Source organism: Gallus gallus, chromosome 22, assembly GCF_016699485.2.
Source record: "Gallus gallus isolate bGalGal1 chromosome 22, bGalGal1.mat.broiler.GRCg7b, whole genome shotgun sequence".
In the NCBI taxonomy this organism is placed as follows: Eukaryota; Metazoa; Chordata; class Aves; order Galliformes; family Phasianidae; genus Gallus; species Gallus gallus.
The window spans coordinates 457150-466925 of record NC_052553.1 but is presented as its reverse complement, the minus strand read 5'-3'; the positions used below and the strand labels follow the sequence as shown (position 1 = coordinate 466925).

The 9776-nt window shown below is 41.1% G+C and overlaps 1 protein-coding gene across 8 annotated transcripts in view; it reads right to left on the bottom strand.

The window, feature by feature from the left end:
* Positions 1-1361: 1361 nt before the first annotated feature.
* Positions 1362-9776, bottom strand: part of SLC23A2 (solute carrier family 23 member 2) — a 54167-nt gene continuing 45752 nt past the window's right edge. For 7 of the 8 annotated variants that reach the window (XM_046903359.1, XM_046903358.1, XM_015297306.4 and 4 more), the window contains 4 exons: positions 8308-8437; positions 8037-8174; positions 7250-7345; positions 1362-6629 (listed from right to left, as the gene is read on the bottom strand). In XM_046903359.1, coding sequence (XP_046759315.1) covers positions 6397-6629; positions 7250-7345; positions 8037-8174; positions 8308-8437 — 597 coding nt within the window. In that variant the 3' untranslated portion in view covers positions 1362-6396. The remainder of the gene's footprint in view (positions 6630-7249; positions 7346-8036; positions 8175-8307; positions 8438-9776) is intronic. The other variant, NM_001145227.1, reaches the window with a different exon arrangement.

Here is a 9776-nt window from a genome sequence, read left to right as displayed (position 1 = left end):
TGTGGGAAAAAACAGTAAGACCCCAAATTCTGCCCCATTGCGGTCCTACAGGAAAAGGATGCTCTGAAGCTGAAGTTTCCCCTGAGCTGCACTGCGTTACATCAGCTTTTCTGTGCTGAACGCTGTGCGGTGTGTGTGGTTGCAGCCTTCCACACCTTTGGGTTGGGGGGATTTGTTGCTTCTCCCATATGGAGACTGGATGGAAGTTATTCAAACCCAAGTGGAAAGCACCGGATCCCAAACGCTCCCAAATTCCCCCATTTCCTCCCGGACTCAGCACACATCCAAACTCACTTTCGCACCCTGGCTGCTCTCCAGCATTTCAGCTTGAAGGCCCCCCGAGCTAATTGTCCTTAAATACCAAACAATATGATGCACTTGGGCTCACATTAGCCCAGGAGCATCTGCTGGCTGCTCGGCAGCCTCCAGGAACCAGATGGGAAGGGATGTTCTCGTTTAAAGGCTTCCGCTCATGGCTAACGGGGATTTCTTTGCTATGTGGTCGCCGTTCCCATTTCAGGATGGGTCTCATTCTGAAAATCCTTCTGAGAATCCGCCCAGCACAAAGCTGCTCATTCTGGGATGCTGAATCTGTATTCAGGCAGTGCACAAGTAGGAAACCCAATGATTTCCAGAGCTCTGACCCAGTCGGACAAAGGATTAATTGGGATTAAGATCAGAGTGGTTTTCATTGCTGCTCGTAGACACAAACCCACCCAGCTTCCACTTCTGATTGGGGTGGCTTTTTGCCATTCCTCTTCCCATCTGTTGCCTGCTGTCTGTGCAGCTTTCAGGTTGGTCTGTCGGCTAAGCCTAAATGAAGGGAGGTATTTGGGTGCTTTAATTAAAATTAACATCAACAGCAGCTCAGACACCCCGAGAGCTGGCAGAAGACTGAAGGTGCTGTGTGTGCCCACACGTACCATTCCAGCCAACAGCAGCACTCAACTGGGGCCTGAGAGGCTACAGAGCACCCAATTTAGGCAACCACCCAACCCTAAGACTTATTCTTAATCAGGAGATCAGTAATTAGCAGCTTTGCTGCATGGACACAGCCTGGAAAAGCATCAGTGTTGACCACATAAATGGGTCAACTCTGTTTTGCTGTTCCTTGGCTGTCCAAATGGTTCTGTTAAGACATACATACTGCAAATGGTGTCACTTCCAACAGACCAAGATCTGGATTGATCTGCAATCAAACGTCTTCATGGTAAGAGCTCTGCATCAGGAGGGCACCTGCAGTTGTACTGCTGCAACAGCACTTAGTATGATGAGATAGAGGTCTTGGCATCATCTGGATTCTCCATAGATTGTCTCCTTTTGGGAGATGCCAGAAGCAAGCAGAACAGCACGCCGCCCAGTTGCATCTATGCCCGCGTTTATTTATACTGAACAGCTTTAAAAATACAGAATAAAATAGCTTTATCTACTATTATTCACAACATCTGGTCCAAATATTACATTTTTAAATATTTGTTTAATGAAGCGATGTTAGAAAAAAAAAATACGAAATTAAAACAAAACAAAAACTCCATAAAAGAATTACACATCTCAGAACAACAAAAAAAAAGGGGGAAGAAGGGGGAAAAAAAGGAAGAAAAACCCTCTTGCTTAACAAAGAAGTTTTACAGCCAAAGTCAGTCACAAAAAGTCATGGGAAAGAAAGAAATATTTATCCCCACTGCCTAAGAACAGTCAATAGTTTGTTACGCCCAAGGTTGTCATAAAGAGACCAAGTACAATAATTTGGACTGGCAGCAAGATGGTTGACCTGGAAAGATGTAATAAATGCCAGATAATACACAAGGCAATTCTAAATATCTCTCTCCTATCAATATGTATGGATGACAATGCACAGTCACAGTCGAATTAGAACTAGACAGGAATAGTTGGGATGTTTCTAAACACAGATCCCCAATACTTAAAAGCAGCCCAGCACTCAACTGGATGGACTCATGGGCAGAAGCTGAACACCGGCAAACTTGTGGCCTCCTCCAATACTGTAATGACCTGTTGTAGCTACAGAAACGTGAGAGCATGGAGTGTCTGCCATCCCATGCCCCAGAAAGGCTGTTGGCCTTGGCAAGGAATAGTACAAAACATGCACCAAGTGGGACATTTTGGGGAAAAAAGAAAACGTGACCCACTTACTCAAGCAGATTTTGGTTTAAGAAGGCCACATAAAGGAAACACTGTGGGTTGTGCTGGTCTGTCACATGCATTTTCTACACTGATACACAGTCATGTTAAGCACAGGTTGTATTAGATTGTGTGGACATCCAATGGCTAACTGAAACCATTGGAAGCTGGCTGTTATAAACCACGTGGGCCTGCAGTGCTGTTTATACCACAAACGAACACCTTTTGCTACGGACACACCACTGACTGTGGTATAAACAGCACTGAGGATTTCAGTTTGCAAGAGCCAATTCTGCACCGGGAGTACTGAGATCTCAGTAGGGAGATGAACAACAAAGAAACCCTTTAGTTTTCGGTAGGAACATAAAGATGGGTAAATAAAGTATACACAACTACTATAGATTCGTCAATGAAGAAATTCTACCATCACATGACATTGTCATGACAATCATACCACTCCCTCCCAGGAAAACTGAGGTCATTATCCTGAGTGGAAATGTTATTCTTAATATATGGAAATAAAATACTGCAATATTCATGTACAAACCAAGTTGTCATATTTCAAGTCAGTATTAAAAGGCATAAAGCAAATTCTGGGTTTAAAGGTTGAACTTTCTCAGCGAGGTAACTGATCACGTCCCTCTGCCAACACATTCTAATATGACAACATTAATCAGTCATAGCTGAGCTCGCTATGAAACCTAAATTTCTATAGGTATAATTTGCACGTATTTGCTTTAGAAAAACGTGTTTCAACATGTTAGCAACAATCCTTAATTTAACCTAAAAAAAAATACAAGATTGATTACAAAAGCCCAAAGTTGTGTCTTTTTGCACACGTTTTAAACCATCTCTGATATGACAAAATGATATTTCTACCATGAATATTTGCCCTTCCACCTCAACGTTTGGTCAAAATGTCTCATTGCCTCTTCGCTCATCCATCAGGTGGCGTCTGCTGTAGGTAGCTTTGCTCAGCATCGTGGTTTGAAAGGCAGGCAATCACAGACGTGAGACAAACACAATACTGCACGTACAGTCACATGTGTAAGCCATACCCAGCTGCCCTCTCACACCGAAGGCCAGATGGAAACAGCTGACACAAAGGATTTAAGTGCTTTTCAAACCAGCAGCAACTGCTGCACCGCAGCTCAACCTGTTCTCCTCCAGGTAAGGGCATTTCACACCAACCATGCTAAGACTCAAATGTAGAAAACTGGACATGGGAGGAATATTTAGGGTCCACGACTGCCTGCCACTTGTACAAAAATGGGGGCAATTTCAGCACTTCCCTCACAAAGGAAAGTAAGCATTGCATTGCACTGCACCTTCTTTGAGTGGCAGCCCTGGGACTGTTCCAGGTGCATCAGAAAGAGAAAGGGGAGCTTCTCTTTCCAAGGCAAGTTGCCTGTCAGCTCTGCTCTTTGCTTGCCTCAAAGCTCTATGTAGATGCGTGCTTCAATACAAACATTCAGGGTGCAGCAGCTGCATCACAACCTTCCCTGCACGTCCAGGGAAACACCACCAACACTATCATAACCTTTTGCTATACATTACACGTGCTTCAGCAGATCTCCATTGCAAAACTGAGGCTCTTCTCTCACCATTCATATCTGTAGTAAGATTGACAGTGTCGTTACACGTGATACAAATCCGGTTACAAAAATGACTGCTAACTACAACTATTTATCTTAGTGTTACTGAGTAAAGTGGCTAGAAAAGCAAAGCATGCCAGCTAAATGCTACTGCACTTCTCAGCCAGTCCGTAGAATCAGTATGGTAGAACCAAAAGCTGAGAAAGAATTAGATCCAAGTTGGACAGAGTCATAGGTTTCACCTCTTTGGATAAGCCTGGCCCATGCCACTGGAGAGGGGTGGTGTTCTGCCCCAGGAAGAAGGAAAAAATCCTTGGATTCATTGCCTTAATTTAACCCAAGTGTCACAGATCATCTTGGCAGTTCTTTCTGACATGCTCAAGTGAAGACAGCGCAGAGCACAGAAAGCTTCACTCCATCCAAAGGTGAGAGAAGATCACTATTTATTTCTCATCACCTTGCCTCTTCAATGTGTAAGCATTCATATCTGGGGGGAAAGTTGAGCAAAGCCTCAGGACACAGCAATCACTGCTGTGCTAAGCTCCCAGGAGCACCGCTGGAAGTGATGCACTTCAGCATTTAAGAGGTGGCAGTGCTCTGAATACCAAAACTTTGCCTCTCTCAACATTTTTATGACCATGAACTTTGGCATTTTACATGATGATAACTACCATACATGACTGGATTTTCTTTTGTTTCCTTGCCCGTTTATTTTAACTCCTCCATCTCTCTCACACATCTTTGGTCGCACGTGAAGTTGGGAAATTTGGAAGCTTTGTGCCACTAATTAGAAGTCTCCACACTCAAATCTATTTGTAAGTGGATGTGAAACTCTACCACCTCGCTACAAATGACTTAGTTTTAAAGGCAAACCAACCTTGTCTATGACACAACTCTTCTGACCAGCTTTCAAGATAGACCGACTGACACGAAGACTGCAAACTACTGAAAGTTCCCTGAAGCAGGAACAAACACATGCTTTGTTATGGAAAAAAAAAACCAAACAACAGTATTATTTTATGTTTCTGGAAACAGCCATGACATGCTGAAAAAGGATATCAATGGAATAATTCCAATCCTACACTACTCAGTACTGATCCATAAAGTTCTTTCCTTGCCCTCCCCACCCCAACCCATCCATGCTTCAATAACCAATAACAAATTCACGTGGAAGTAGACTCAGAAAACAGAGTTCCTGCGCTCCTGTCCAGTAGTCAAACCTTGATAAATGTATTAGTGAATTACAGGATCTACTGTTACGTTTCTCCAGGAACACAAAACGCAAGCACCGTAGAGCATACTGGCCTTGAAATTACATTACACTACATTTCCCTGATGATCTCCACAGCTTAAAAATGCTTTTGGGGCCACACCGAAGTCTAAAACTAACTTGCAATAGTAAGAACATTAAACATGAATGAAACTTTTAATTATGAATGCATGATGAGCATGAACACTCACATAACAACAGAGCTGAGACTATTCCAGGAAAAAAAAAAATATCTGAATGGTGCCCTGGTTGGACCCAATACCCGTTAAACCATCCAGTGGATGAGGACATCAAATGTAGTGTCTCTGCCATTCAAGATCACCTCTGTAGAAGTAGCGAGCTTTTACAGTAATCCCACAAAGAGAGGGAAAAAAAGAGAGGCAATGCAACAGAAGCCAATCATAGGCAGCACTGGATCTCAGCAGCCAAACAAGAAATTTTGCACAGATGCATACCAGTGAATGCTGGTTGCAATCTGACCATGTCCATACAGGTGTTAATCCCTTTGAACCACTTTTTTTAGCCTTCTTGTTCAAGAAACATCTAGCTGCATACATTCATTTCACTGTCAGAACTGCTATCAGGTCCCACCTGGAAGTTAAGTCTCCCATCTCTATAAAACTCAAGCTACATACATCCCTTTAAAGAAAACCTACTCCTGGACAGTAGTTAGGTGGTTAAAAGCCAGGCAGAAAAAGGAAAAGTTTAAAAATGCAAACTGATACGACATGAGTGATTCTTTCTAAAGCAAGAAGCCAACAGAAGTCGTTCAGAGTTTTCCACAGGCAAAGTTCTTATGGAAACTTCTGTCTTAATGCTGGACATCTGACCGAACCATCAAGCCATCTGAAAAATACTCTCAGGATTTGCCAGTTTAAACTAAGTCTGGTTTCCAGGGATCTGAAACTATGGAATGTGCAAATCAGTGGTCAGAAACAATACATATGTGATTAGGCATAATTAGAATTATTATTTTTTCCTTTTCACAGGATTCAGATTTTCTGGCATGACTAACATTGCCAGCAATGAGTGAGCCAAAAATGCCAGCATCAATGACTTAAATAAAAATCACCATAAAAAGTAACATTCTCAATAGCACCTACATACTTCAGGAACCTAAGCCCCATCTAAAACAAGCAGACTTGGGTACGCAGGTATCTGTAGCTTTGGACAAAAAGAAGAAAAGAAATCCAACAGAGACACTATATCTGGCTACCACCACCCACAACAGGAAAGCTTTTTTTCCTCTTTTTTTTTTTTTTAAATCTGTCTCAGCTCTGGTTCCAGAATTTAAATGCAGATATACAAAACATATATTTTAATGCTTCTTAATCAGCAAGAAACTGCAAATACATCTTTTACTACAACTAGATAATATAGTTTCAACTAAGGCTATACTGTAGCTTCTGAGTCTTCATCTGAACTCCTGCAGTTACTGCTTTTCCTGAAGCCTTTCCACGTGTAACCCATGAAGGTAGGGCTGATGGGCAGGAAGCTGAAACACCTGTATTTTTTGATGAAGTTCATGCCAAAAGGCAAATCATATGTTTCCATGCCTTCCAGTGACTTGCTTCCTTTACCAACCCCTTTCTTCCATTTCCGTATTCCCCTTTCTTCGGGGCTTCCTAGAAGTAGAGAAATAAAATAAATAGGCACACATACACACACATACTAGGAGTAAGAGCAGAAAGAAAGCAAGCCTCAAGGCTCAGGCACCCCCTGCCCTGTTCAGTAAAGCACTGGGAGAATCTTCTAGGAAGAGGAAATAAAAATACTGGAAAACACAGTTACGTATCTGGAAGTTGAGGCAAATTTTTGCTCTCAAAATGGAATATTTTGAATCCCAAAATATTTTTCTGTGTCTTCTGGAGAAGTTTGGAGCATGCTCTGGACCAGGCTCTGATCTAGCTGTGTATGTCCCTGCTCATTGCAGGGGAGTTGGACCAGATGACCTTTAAAGCTCCATTCCAACACGAAGGATTCTATGACTTTAAGTGTCTTCTGCCTTGGCTTTTTTTTTTTCCCCCCCTATTTTCTCTTTTTAAAGAAAATTGAGATCTTAACTTGAAAAGGGATCAAAGCATTATCAAACAATCTGAAGCATACAGGAATGAAGTACCCTGTTCCAGAAAAATCAACAAAAGCAGCAGCATTCACCTCCTCCTGTCTCCCTCCTTGAAATGCTGTGCTATCATCATTCAGAGAAGCAGTCACTATTGCAGGTAAAACAACAGTTCACACTGACCTGGAATGGTATTATCCAAAATAAATGCAACACAGCCACCAACAAACATGGCTGTAGTGAGAAGAACATTCAATACTTGATCGATGCCTGCTATTCCTAGAACAGAAAAGAAAAATAATTTACTGTGTGCTTGAGCTTTAATCACACATATGCACATTCTATTGATTTACAAGGGAAAACTGCTATTGAGTTCAGTAAGGAATTAGCTCAATCTTCCACTGAAGAGCACTGTATTAATATCATAACCTAACTCTCTGCTTGAATGACCTACTTTTCTATGCAAGCTAAAGAAGGTTAGCTATGCTCTTAAATCTAGTTCTGAACTGACAGCTGTAAGAAAACCTTTTCTTTCCAAAATCAGTTTCAGTGCCCCTCTGCAGAGCCTTCCTTTCATGACATTCACTGTCAAAAAGCAACAGTCTGAAATTGAGTGTATTAAAATTCAGATTCCACACACGTCCAGAGTGACAAGAAAAGCTGAAAAATGAAAACAAACTCTTAGCTTTCAAGTCCAACTTAGTACTTCCACCTGTTCTTTCAACGCTTTTCACAACTCAGGTTCACCTTTGCAGTCCCTCTTTCAGTCCAGTTGGCAATTCTGTCCCAGCACTGTTCTGCAGTCTTACCCAGAAAAGCAGGACAACTTGAGATATACCCCACTGAAACACTCAACTCTGATTTCAACATCCAAATTAATTTTCCTATAGCTTTTACTGCCTCCATAATAAGTTGGATTTCTTCTTATTTATTTACTACGGACTTCATGTATACGAACAGGAACACATACCTGTCACCAGTGGATTCTGTTTGAGATAGCTTGGAAGGACAAGTCCAAAGAAAATGGAAAATCCAAGTACAAACAGGTTGCGAGAAGAATTCAAATCTATGAACTGGAGGTTGGAGAGACCCACAGCTGTAATCATCCCTAAATAAAAGCAGAACGAGTTTTTAGGTTTGTTTTTTTTCTTGAAATAATAAAAAGAGCAACACAAATGCAGCACTGGAGTAAAAAGATACTGCCATAGAATACATGAAGAGGAGCAAAAAACATACGTTACCAAAGAGAGTGCAGAAGAGGGCACCAAGCACGGGGTCAGGCAGGGATGCAAACAGAGCACTGAACTTGCCAACCATCCCAAGCAAAAGCATGAAGGCTGCTCCATACTGAATAACCCTGCGGCTTCCAACCTGCAGGAGAACAAAAAGGAAAGCACATTGGCAAAAAGTCTACACTTTATCCATCCTCATCCCTTGCATTATTCATTTTCATGTTCAAACTTCCACATATTTTTTGCAGGCTGCAGAGCCTTTACAAACGCCTCAGACATCTGTAACATGGCTGCAGTCCAGTTCTAACGTAACTTTAAATTTGTTTTAATTAACGTTAACAAAAGCATCTGCAAGTGCTGTAGTCACTATAATCACGTAGCATGGTCTCATCCACACTACAGAAAATAAGTAGACCATAAGCAGGAGAGATTATAAACAGATCAGCAGTAATGCAAGCGAAAACAACTCAAGTATTGCCACCCTTTTACACAGTAATACATATTAACAACCTTTCTAGACAGATTATCAGGAGATTTTATAACATCCCTCTGAGATCAAAACTGAATGCACTTCAGATGCAAATCATGGCTGTGCTAATGCTGAAACCAAGTGTCTGCATTTCCTTCCCTTTTCTAATTTAAGCATCCAGACGTCAGGACAGTTACTCTCTGGCATTATGTTGTAATTGCAATTGATTAACCTGAATGTTCAACATCTTAATAGTGTTACACTGCTTAAGAGGTCCACTAGGAACAAAAAATAAAAATAAAAATGTTATGCTGGTAGAGCAGTTTCTAGTAAAGTTCTCTGCAGACCTTTTGTTAGAATACTGTGTTTCAAAGGGAACTTGAAATTTATTTGTTGATCACATGTGACTGAGCTAAATGAGTTAAATCTATACAAGTTAGCCTGCAACTTCCCCAATTTATGTGTAAATAAAGATATTCCTTTCCTTATGAGCACCAACATTTCGGTCTAAAATTACCTTGCTGTATGAAATAACCAGATGCTTTAAAGAAAGAAAAATCCCCATGATAGTGACATTGATCAACCTCTACAAGCCAAATATATTAAGTTTCACTGGAGATTTAAAAGCTACTGAAAGCATCTTGGTCAGCATCTAGCTTAAACTACGTAATTACTCCAAGGCATTTGTATACATGCTAAGAGATTGTTTTGGAAAGCATGAGTAAGGATGTACCTTATCGATGATGTGGGTCCATCTTTATTATGGCATAAGCAGTCTATAATTTTGGCTTAACAAATGAGTTTTAATCAATCACCCTCTCATCCAGTATAGCTCAAAGGCTCTGCAGTCTTTCCGTCCAGTTGAAGCCTTGAATTTAAAATTCTAAATGCAACCAATACTAATTTCAAGGCAGGTATATGCCTTTTCAAGTGTTGCAGTGGTATAATGGGATCATTAGAATTATTTAGCCTCTGCTCATGAGCACTCAAGACTGCCTTTTCCAAATAA